Genomic DNA, 11,871 nt, shown 5'->3' with positions numbered 1-11,871 from the left:
AAAGACTTGTATGAAAATAATGCACCCCGCTCGGAAATCCGTACTACGAGTGACATGATGAATGAACTCCTTTATAAGGAGGAAATGTTGTGGTGCCAGAGGTCCCGGATTGATAGGTTGAAGGAGGGATACATAAACAGTAACTTCTTCCATCAAAAGGTTGTTTGGTGTGCTCGAAAGAACAAAATTACTAAGCCTACGTGACAAGAATGGTGTGGTTCAGTCCCTCCCATCAGAGATGGAGCGTATGGTGGTCCCCTACTTTAAATCTATGATAATCGTGATCTGTCACTTAACTATCACCCCATAACGGACCTGACTGAGGAACAAGTTACGATGGATATGAATGAAAGTTTATGTAAAGATATTTTGGACGAGTAAATATCTGATGCCGTCTTCCTAATATGCCCAGTCAAAGCTCATGGCCCAAATGGCTTCCCACACGTTTTTATCAGTATCTATTGAAGAGAGATGTGATTAAAGTTGTGAGACACTTTTTCACCGCTGGTTTTATGCCAGAAGGAACTAGGTTTCTAGAGATACTATCATGAAGTAACTCTTTTTGAATGACCTCATATTTTATTTTATTTTTGATAGCCAGTTTGTTCGGCCCATGGCAGTGAATAATCAATAAAGTATAGACAAACTAGAGGGGCACGGCAGCACCCGTACTATTGAAATGGTTCGTCAGTAGAGATGTTCCCACTGGTGCCTCTTCTTCCAATGGTACTATAATTCCTATTCCTATCCCTTTATTCCCTTTTTTGGTCTATCTACATTTAAGGAAATTCATACGCTCCTATCCCCTCGATCCACTGAACTTGCGATCTCGTGTATGACAAGGATCATATACCAGTATACCACCAACTCTTATCTCAGCCGTTTTCCAGCACAACAGTTTCACCACCACAAGCAGCCGCTTCTGTCGCTGCCCAACCCAAAACAAACAGAGCCTATGTACCATGGAATCTCGCCACAAAAGGTTCATTTCCTAAGGAATTCGATTGACCAGCACGATTCCAACCAAAGCCTAATTGACCAGAATCATACAGTTGTGCCCTGCCTTGTGACTTGGCTAGATCTCAGCCGCCAGGTCCGCAGATGAATGCTCCAGATCGATCCCAGCGCCTGGAGCTACCTGTTTCTGGGTGACCAACTGCTGGAAGGTAATGGGCTCTGTGTACATTGCCGCCGCCGTGCCTTCGAACATGGCGGCGACGGCTCGCTGGTATGCAGCCTGCGTCTCGTGGACGTTGTCCCAGAACACATACCGGCTGCGATCTGTGCAGAGGTTCGAGGTCGCCGAGCAGCTGACCTCCGCGTTGAGCCTCCCTCCTCCGCAGCACGCGTTGGAAACCTCCTCAAGTCCTGGTCATATACAATCCAACCACAGATAGGTAAGAACAACCAAGCTTGCGCCGTTTGAATTCGCACGCGAACTATTCATGAAACAGTTCGATTTTTGCACAAGTAAACGATTTGGCATTCCAATGAATCAAACTGATGCCTCAAAGGTACACACACACACACATACAAATTTAGCTGGATGGTTTGTTTCTTCTTTGTATGGGATTTTCTGTTGGCCGAGACGTGTCAATAGAAATTTTAAAGGAATAAAAAATGTTGCTTCATTGCATCAAGGTGCAAAGAGAACTAACCATCAATCGGTGGGTTGGAGATCATGTCGGAGATGATGTTGTAGACGCTGGCAATGGAGTACTCCATTCCAGGCATGGAAGCAGCCGTGGCACTGGCCATTTCAAGCCGGAGTAGGGCGTTGAAATGCTGGGCGAGAGAGTTGGAGGCATCATTGCAAGGGCCATCGTTTATCGAGGAAGCCCTGCTGCCAGGCAAGCATCCGATGGGCACCGCATCGAGCAATCCTAGCCTTCGTGCCCCAAGGTTGTATAATACCTGTTTGCACATTGTGTGTGGATTAGTGTGGATGAAAAAACAGGGGTCAAAGAGATTTCAGGATATCTAAGTGGTGAGCCTGAACAATAAAGTTCAATTTAAAATGTGTGGTTCTGATTTTGCTCCTGCACCTGCCGTTAACCATGTGGCCTACCAGCTAGGTTTCCACTGATTTTGCTCCCCGTTGTTCACAGCAATCATACCTTGATGTGCTTGAGGTAGGTGGAGATCATGTTAGCGATGTAGGACGACGCATCGCTCATGTTCGCTCTACCGTAACTGAATGCAGAGAAGTCGTTGCCTGCGGTGCTGATGATGAATAGGGATCGGGATAGCAAGCGGTTGACCTTATTATGTCCCAACTCGGTCTTGGTCATGCTTGCCTTGGTGTTCACGAAAAACTTGATCTGTTCTCGGAGGGTGATCGTGCCATTGCCCTGCATTTTGTTAGGCAGAGTCCACAAATTACTACTCATTCGGTTCTGAATTCATCATGTAAGTAACAAAATTGAACATTACAGAATTATAAAATTATGTTCATGAAAATCTAATGATATTGTTTTCGTTTGTCCAACTGCAATAATCATTTTATGTTTGGTTGTCAAAGTTGGAGAGGTTTCACTGCACGCTTTATAGTATATCATCTATTTTGTAGCAAAGATAGTACGTACAACATCAGCTCCAGAGTAGTTTGCTAGAACGGCTTATATTATGGAACAAAGTGATAGTTATAGTTTGCTAGAACGGCTTATATTATGGAACAAAGTGATAGTTATAGTTCGCTAGAACGGCTTATATTATGGAACAGAGTGATAAATGCCAATCAAGCATAATTAGCAACTAGTACCACGGTGCTATCACTTGATGTTCAGGCATCAGGGTCTAGTTTGCAGTGCTAACCAACACAGCAAACTAAAACATGTCTAGAAAAAGGAAAGTGGCAGTTAGTTCTAGATTATGTACAACTTTACATACATACAGTAGCGTCGAGGATGCCCGATCCACCAGAAGCATAATTGGCCCCAACCCGACCGTTCAGGAGGTCGAGGCTCACTTGCGGCGTCAAGGAGAGGTAAGCTGGTGGGCTCATGTTGAACCCCACACGTTGTGCTGTGTACAAAGATAAACATGTCGTAATTGTGTGTATCAGTATAAGCAAATCGGGAAGGAAATGAGCACATAAATTTTCTAAGGAAAAAAACAAGTACATCATTCAGTATTCAGAAAGATAGTTTGCATCATTCAAATGTACTTTTGTTGTGCAACTATATATATAGTAAAAGGAAAATGTGTACTCCCTCCGCCCATGTCTAGATAAATCCAAATTTAAACAAATCTAAAACATCTGTAATGGGACGGAGGGAGCACTAATGATGTACTAACAGCTTGGACTGCGTTCAGCTGCGGAGGAAGCTGAAATATCTGAACTACTGTCCATATCAACAGTGCGAACTGAAGGATAAGAACTAGATCTGCACCACCAATTCAGTCGCGGACTCACCGATGAAGTCGGCGAGGTTGTAGCCGTTGGTGAACCGCCCGGTCCGTCGGCCGGGGCTACCGGGAGGGAGGTCGACGCCGCAGGGAAAACCCGCCTGGGGAGCCGGCGGCGGCAGGAAGTCGTTGTTGCCGACGTCGACCAGCGAGTCCCCGAACACGTACACCGCTGGGAGGACTACCGCACGACGACGGCGGTTCTGGCCGTTGCCGGCGGCCGACGCCGAGGAGCATACGATGAGGGCGACCGCAGCGGCGGCTAGCAGAGCAGCGCCGGCCATCGTCTTTCTCTTCTTCATTCAGCAGACCAAGAACAGATGGAGATGGGTGATTCAGCTGAGGGTAGCTACATGGCTACACAGCAACGTCTTGATTAATGCAAGTCGCTGTCTTGTAGCGCGGTTGGACGTGTTCTTGCTGTGGACTGTGGAGGAACAGCGAGGTTAATGTGGCTCACGAGGGAAATGGGATTTTTTTTTTATCCCCATCTCCACTGCTCCCTGCGTATTAAAAAAACAAAAAATATACTTATAAGTTTAAAAAATATGGTGAAACAAAATCTTAAAAGTAGGTAATGATGTATGTTATAACCGTGCAAACTTTCAATTCGAAATTTTGAGCAACACAAAAATGATAAAAGTGTGGATATGCAGACATTGATTTCAAATATCCAAAAAATCAGACTTTACCATTTTTATGTAGCTTGAAATACAAAAGATTTAGAATTAAGATTTTGCACATTTGTGGAATAAATCATTAACTATATAATTTTATTTCATGATTATTTAAAACTTGTAAATATAAGTTTTGATTTTTAAATATGCATAGAGCGTTGGAACTCACCAAACACTTCCGCTTAGAACATCTCCAACGGGGCGACGCAAAATGGACACCTAAATTGTCCACTCGTATCCGTTTGCTTCGGTCGGAATGGTCAAAATTGACCGTGCGTCCGTTTGCGCTGGGATGCCACACGCAATTTTGGTTTTGCATTGTGCCAACATAAACATAATTTACATAGTAAATAAGGAAAATAAAAAATATAATACTAAAAGGTAACGCCTACTACCCTAGCCTACTCCTTGTCGTCGTCATCGAGCACGACGAATTTAGGTATCTACCACGACCAGTTGGCAACCAACGGAACATACGTCGGTGCCGTCGGCGGTGGAGGTGGAGCAACCCATGCGTTGAACGTCAGTGGTGGAGGTGGAGCAGCCCACGGGGTGAACAACGGTGGTGGAGGCGTCGGCGGGTGCGGGGTCGAGTTCTCCAACGCCCGTTGTAGGGTCTCTTCCTCCGTGAGGCCTGAGCGGCGGCCGCACCGATCGGTACACCTCCGACACGAGGACACCGAGCATCTTGATACGTCTCAAACGTATCTATAATTTCTTATGTTCCATGCTAGTTTTATGACAATACTCACATGTTTTATACACACTTTACATCATTTATACGCATTTTTCGGCACTAACCTATTAACGAGATGCCGAAGCGCCGGCTCTCGTTTTGTGCTGTTTTTGGTTTCAGAAATCCTACACAGGAAATATTCTCGGAATTGGATGAAACGAACGCCCAGGGTCTTATTTTTCCACGGAGCTTCCAGAAGACCGAAGAGGATACGAAGTGGGGCCACGAGGCTCCCTAACCATAGGGCGGCGCGGCCAAGGAGGGGCCGCGCCGGCCTATGGTGTGGGGCCCCCGTGCCTCCTCCGACTCTGCCCTTCCGCCTACTTAAACTCTCCGTCGCGAAAACCCTATTACCGAGAGCCACGATACGGAAAAAGTTCCAGAGACGCCGCCGCCGCCAATCCCATCTCGGGGATTCAGGAGATCGCCTCCGGCACCCCGCCGGAGAGGGGAATCATCACCCGGAGGACTCTACATCACCATGATCGCCTCCGGACCGATGTGTGAGTAGTTCATCCTTGGACTATGGGTCCATAGCAGTAGCTAGATGGTTGTCTTCTCCTCATTGTGCTATCATGTTAGATCTTGTGAGCTGCCTATCATGATCAAGATCGTCTATTTGTAATGCTACATGTTGTGTTTGTTCGGATCCGATGAATATGGAATACTATGTCAAGTTGATTATTGATCTATCATATATGTGTTGTTTATGATCTTGCATGCTCTCCGTTGCTAGTAGAGGTTTTGGCCAAGTTGATACTTGTGACTCCAAGAGGGAGTATTTATGCTCGATAGTGGGTTCATGCCTCCATTGAATCTGGGACGAGTGACAGAAAGTTCTAAGGTTGTGGATGTGCTGTTGCCACTAGGGATAAAACATCAATGCTTTGTCTAATGATATTTGTGTTGATTACATTACGCACCATACTTAATGCAATTGTCTGTTGTTTGCAACTTAATACTGGAAGGGGTGCGGATGCTAACCCGAAGGTGGACTTTTTAGGCATAGATGCATGCGGGATAACGGTCTATGTACTTTGTCGTAATACCCTAAGTAAATCTCATATTAGTCATCATGATATGTATGTGCATTGTTATGCCCTCTCTATTTGTCAATTGCCCAACTGTAATTTGTTCACCCAACATGCTATTTCTTATTGGAGAGACACCACTAGTGAACTGTGGACCCCGGTCCATTCTTTTACATCTCGAAATACAATCAACTGCAATCTCTATTCTCTGTTGTTCTTCACAAGAAAACATCATTCTCCACACCATACGTTTAATCCTTTGTTTACAGCAAGCCGGTGAGATTGACAACCTCACTGTTACGTTGGGGCAAAGTATTTTGATTGTGTTGTGCAGGTTCCACGTTGGCGCCGGAATCCCTGATGTTGCGCCGCACTACACTCCTTCACCAACAACCTTCACGTGGCCTTCATCTCCTACTGGTTCGATAAACCTTGGTTTCTTACTTAGGGAAACTTGCTGCTGTACGCATCACACCTTCCACTTGGGGTTCCCAATGGACGTGTGCTTCACGCGTTATCACATCTCGATCTCGTCGTCGGTCATCACCGGCGGGAAGTCAAACTTCCGGCCATCCGCCATGGCCGCCTGTCTGTCCCTGGCCTCCTCGTTGTGGTATGCCAGCACGTCGTCGTCGTCCTGTGTAGGCGCCAGCGGCTGCCGTGTTCGACGACAAGGCGGTGGTGGCAGCTCAAACGGGAAGTCTCGGTTGCCGAGGAAGCCCGCTACCCTCCTCGGTCCTTCTTGGTCTCGCGCCAGCTGTGTTGTGCCAACTATTGGAGCTGACGGCGAAGGCGGGATCGGCGGGGAGGTCCGGCGGCAGGTACCGCTGCCTGCGCTGGATCTTGGCGCTCCTCTCTGGCTCGCGCAGAGGCATGGGCGGGACAGGCACCCAGAGGTGGCTGAGCTACTAGTCGCCACCAGACAGGTGCATGTGCCCCGCCAACGGTGGCACAACGTCCAGTTATCATGCATGAGCTGCGCCAGGTCGACGGGGTAGCGACAAGCTGTTCGGCCGCGTGTCCTTCATGGTGCCACTGTCGGATGCCTCGGAGTCGTGCTTCTTCTTCCCCATGGTGATGCGGTGGCGCGCGGTGTGTCAGTATGGGTGATGGTAGGGACGATGCCTGTCGATTTTTAAAGGCCGGTCGTGCGGGACACGATGCCATTTATGGCGGCGCAGAAGTCGAGCCGCCGCCCGCCGGTGCGCGTGCAGAAGAGGAAGTGGCGCCATTGATGGCGAAGGCTGCGGCGCAGACGCAGAAGCGATGACTGCCATGCGCTTGAAAGAGGCCTCTAGGTCGTTGCGAGGCGGACATGTGGGAGAAACAGGCGGTCAAGCGACGCAAGCGTGCAGCATCCACCCAGACGCATCCGAGGCGCAAATATACCTCATTGCGCCTCGTTGCGTCTCCGTGGACGACCTGGTCACTATGCGTCATGCCTCCTGGTTCCAGACGCATTTTCGACCGCGCGATTGCAAACGATCGTCCATTTGCGTCCGCGTGAAGATGCCTTGCTTGGTAGTATTTTTTATAGCTTAACTTGGTAGCTGTGGCAGGGCTCAGTAGAACCGTAGGGACTCTTGGGTTGGCGACGGATCCTATACACCCACCAGGTCGGTGTGTAGACACTCACCCGCAAGTATGGGTTGGGCCCATTTCGCGTTTTCCCTTTATTTTTTCGTTTCTTTTAGTTCTTTTCTTTTCTGTTTGCTATTTTTTTCTTTTTTCTTTTTTCGTTTTCATTTTCTGTTACTTTTTCTGCAAAGTAAAATATGTTTTCATGAAAAATTGAGCATATTTTGAAAATATTTCTAAAAATGTGTAAATTTGAAAAATGTTCAATTTAAAAATTGTTCAAATTTATTGTTGAGATTTGGAAAATGTTCAAATTTAAAATTGTTCAAATAAAAATTCTAATTTGAAAATTGTTCAAATTAAAATTTATTCAAAATTTAAAAATGTTCGGATATTTGAAATTTGTTCAAATTTTAAAAATATTAGTTTTAAAGAAAAATCTTTAAAAATAAATATTCCAAAAATAGAGATAAGAAACACTCAAGAGAAAAAGAAAATAAAGAAAAGAAAAGAAAAAGAAAAAAAAAAGGAAAACCACATTACCTATTGGGCCACGACCCAGCTAGCAACTCAGGCGTGCGGGAGGGTGTGTGGCATCCCCGCCTCTGCCGATTAGGTCGGTGTCGAGGAGCTCCCGGGTTGGCCCGGCTAAGGCCTTGTTCACTTCTAGTGTACTTACGGAGATGAGAGTTATACTAGTGTATTTTTTAAGAAGGGTATTTAGGAGGATTGGGTGAACATCAAATCCACTCCCATCCCATATCCATTGGAAAGAAAATACAAGAGAAATAAACAAGACCTAAGTGGGCAGTGTAAACGGTCCAGTGTAAACATGTTTCGGCTGTAGAGATTCACGGGATCGATGGGTCGGCGACCAATATCGATGGGCTTCCTGGATCGGCGACCCATTATGTGTTCCAATGGGCTTGCTGCACCGAGTTTGTCTCAGCCCTAATCGATTGAAATGCCTCGGTGGATCAAGTTGGCTTAATTTCCTCCTTAAGCTCACTATAACTAAGTGCATTTTGGGAATCCATCATGCAACTAAAATACTGTCCACTAGAGAGTATCGATCCACATTCTACAAATAAGATTTTTACGATAAAGGACGCTTCATTACTTAATCTACAAATAAGATTTATCGGCACTTGTGAGTTGTGACCCTAGCTATTTTATATTAAGGATTATGTTTAGTCAGAAGAATAAGATGCACATATATCCTAATATGTGGTGTTTTCATATAGTCTGATTGTTCCATTTTCTGCCAAGACTTGTCTGTCCTTACCGGTTGGTACGAGTGTGTGCCAAATTTGGGGCAAAAGCAGCAAATGTAGCTCAAAGTGGGAAAGAGTGCGTCCCCACTCTGACGTCTATGCAGTAAGCGCATCACTGGATGCAAAGGCCGGAATTTTTCCTCCTTTTGTGGGAGAAAATCCACTAATACTAGTGCTAAAAATAAGATGGTGCTAATACCATCATGCGGGCTGTATCTTTGAAACTACTGCATTTTCTTACAGCCGTGGACTAACAATGCCAATAGGGCAGCAGGCATGAGTGTGATACTGCAGACTGGCAATAGAATTCTTTTTCCTTCAAATATGAGGTTGAAACCCCACAAAAGAGATGCATACGAATTTTATGTATATTCTATTCAAACTTAGCGATAGAGCTAATGGCCTTTTACGCAGCCACTGCGCCCCCTAGAACTCAAGCTCAAGGTTAGTGTTTTCTGCTCGGCCGTGCCGTTGTAATTGGATAACTCTCGAGGCTAGTTGTTCTAACCTCTAACTTCTTTTCTTTGGTTATGCTCTATCGTACGTTAGCTGATGCTCTCAGCTTGTAGGACTTGTAATTATGTTGATAACTGGGCTCTATAAATTTATAATCGGGCAGCATGGTGTGCCTTTCGTCTAAAACAAAATGATGCTACTAGGCACTAGCACATTTTGGGGGAATCGAATAGAATCGAATCTACTCCGATATTTGTGAGCCAACCTTTGAATTAAAACTACTACACAAGGTGTGCCGTTTACTGGATTCCGAAACCTCGTACAGCACAAAGAGGTAACACCCATTTGCATAATTCTAGTGATTGCCTGACCCGTCACAGGTTCCGGTGGGTGTGGGGACATGGCAGCAAGTTGCAATATTTATCAGTCAAGGAAAGAGATGACCGAGCTACTTGTATCCTAATCTGTTAATTACATAAATATAATAGGTTACATTCAAGTTGCACATATATATTTGGAGTAGTAGAGCTGCGAACCGCCCCCTCCCATCCCCTCTCCTCCCTAGTCCCTTCCCACCTTCGCCCCGGGTCGTATCGCGCGAGGCGGCTCCGAGCGACGACCCGAACCTACGAAGAGGCGGCCCATCTTCCTCCTCCTGGCCGCTTCCGCCGTCGAGGTTGGTGGTGGCGGCCGCGTCCGGCTGCCAAAGGTAGGGGCGGTGGTGGCGCGTCCATGGACTCCCCTTCGCACGGAGGCGGGGTCTTCCAGGGGCGGCGACGGTGGACGGCGGGTCTGGTGGCAGTGGTATTCGACTACTTCACCTAGATCATGGCGGGAGATGCGGTGGTGTGGCGGAAATCGGCGGGGAAAGGGCGGCAGCGGGATCGCTGCTAACCTCCACCGGCCGGGTTGGAGGAGGAAGATGGACCGCAGTTCCCAGCCATGGCGGCGGCGTGGGGGCCGGCCATTCCTGCTTTCATGGTGGTGGTCCTAGGGTTATCCTTTCGCGAAGATGAAGACGTTCCGGATGCCGATCTTTCTTCATCTAGCTGGAGTGATGAGTTTCGGAAGGCTCCGACAGCGAATGAAACAGTGCATCTTTTGCCTGGAGTTCACATGATTGGGTGTATTCGGTCGCGCGCACCCATGCTTTTATTCCGACAGTTTGGTTTCGGAGGGAGCGGTGTGAAGCACTGTTCTGTGTTGACATCAAGAGACTTTTGGTCCATGGTGAAGTCAGAAGAAGAGAATTTCATGAAGGCGGGATTGCTGGATTAGCTAAAGAAGGTTCAAATCTCCGCGATGTTGAGAAACTTGCTTGGTGTTTCAGGATTCGCAACAGTGGTATGAAAGTGGGGGCGACAGCACATGTGAAGTTCAGAGTCCTACCTTTCAGGGTGAAAACCCAAGGTCTAGCCTTAACTGGTTGTGCCTGGCAATAACCTTGTTGGAGGCATTGTTTTGAGAGCGGGGACTATCTTCAAGGTGAAAATCTAAGATCTTTGATCGGGCGACGATGGCGCTGGTGCACTGTTCCTTCTTGGAGGCGTCGCTTTTGGAGAGTCTGTATTTCAGGTGTTGTCTAGGGGGTGGATGTATTACTAATGCTAGGCTTGGGATACTATAGCGGGACTTTTCTTTCTTAGTTTTCTTTTATCTTTTTTGGCTGTGTGCAGCCGTACTGTGGTGACCCGGCATACCACTGCATGGTGTAGTATGCAAGTCTGATATAACACCAATGAAACACCGTTCCACTAGTATTATATCGCTCAGAGTGGTACAACAGAAACATATGCGGGTCCAAGGCATGTCTATAGAATTATAATATTGACTCTATTACATAAGATCATCATAGCCTCCTACTTTACAATGAGGTAAAACTGCAAATAAACTCCAGGAGAACGACTCGTAGTCTAATCCTAACACGAACTCTATTTGTAGAGTATTTAACTAGCTACAGAGGCTATGAGTAGATTCTAGCTAAATAGGAGCTAAGTTTAGGAAGCTAGTTCCTTCTATTGCTAATCTAGGTTGTCTTCTTGTTGGATGTGGTGTTTGACTCCTCTGACAGGTTCATGTCCCTTGAAGTAGTTGTTGATTTCCTCGGTCTTTGAGTTGTACTGTAGATCCTCCTTCGTGGCCTTCATATCTAAGCAGGGGATTTAAGAGTGGGATGAGTACGAGCGTACTCAACAAGTTCATTATAGGAAAGAGGTGTTTAATGCACTAGCTACAGCATTAGACCAGAAAGCCTAATACCAATGCAAGATTTCATAATCATTTCTTCAAAAGGTTGCTTTTATTCAGAAGAACTATGTCCGTCAACCTTCACCGGTTTACTAGAACTTCATGGAGCTCCTTTCCGGCCGCGTTCGCAGTTCCATATCCCGGAACAGGGAGTGACAGGTCACGGTTCTTTATACTCTGCAGAGGTGTGTTGCTTTACCCATAAGAGATCTTAACCTTGGTGCCAACCGAGTCATGTTCTCGTTCACACTTCCTTTGGTGTGAGGCCCGGTATAAGGTCTAGCCAATCATGTTCCTCCGCTACCTCGAACACCCACCCGTTGTTGCATGCCCCGACCCTGGGTCCACGCCGGTCCCATTATTCCCGTAATTTCAGGGTGGACCCCGACCACGACGACGATGCTTGGGCTCTACCATACACTCCTACGCCGGTAGCCGCAACCCATCATAGACCGCATTACCGT

The 11,871-nt window shown here is 46.7% G+C and overlaps 1 protein-coding gene across 1 annotated transcript; it reads right to left on the bottom strand.

The window, feature by feature from the left end:
- Positions 1–653: 653 nt before the first annotated feature.
- On the bottom strand, positions 654–3,692 carry LOC124656006 (GDSL esterase/lipase At3g50400-like). The gene is made up of 5 exons (XM_047194820.1): positions 3,416–3,692; positions 2,894–3,024; positions 2,118–2,351; positions 1,659–1,914; positions 654–1,368 (listed from the first exon to the last, which is right to left on the bottom strand). The coding sequence occupies exons 1-5, from the start codon at positions 3,690–3,692 to the stop codon at positions 1,076–1,078; spliced, it is 1,191 nt and encodes a 396-aa protein (XP_047050776.1). The 3' UTR covers positions 654–1,075.
- Between the last annotated feature and the right edge of the window lie 8,179 nt (positions 3,693–11,871).

Source organism: Lolium rigidum, chromosome 5 (assembly GCF_022539505.1).
Source record: "Lolium rigidum isolate FL_2022 chromosome 5, APGP_CSIRO_Lrig_0.1, whole genome shotgun sequence".
NCBI classification, from domain to species: domain Eukaryota; kingdom Viridiplantae; phylum Streptophyta; class Magnoliopsida; order Poales; family Poaceae; genus Lolium; species Lolium rigidum.
Note: the sequence above shows the minus strand (reverse complement) of the source record. Positions and strands in the feature narration are given on the sequence as shown.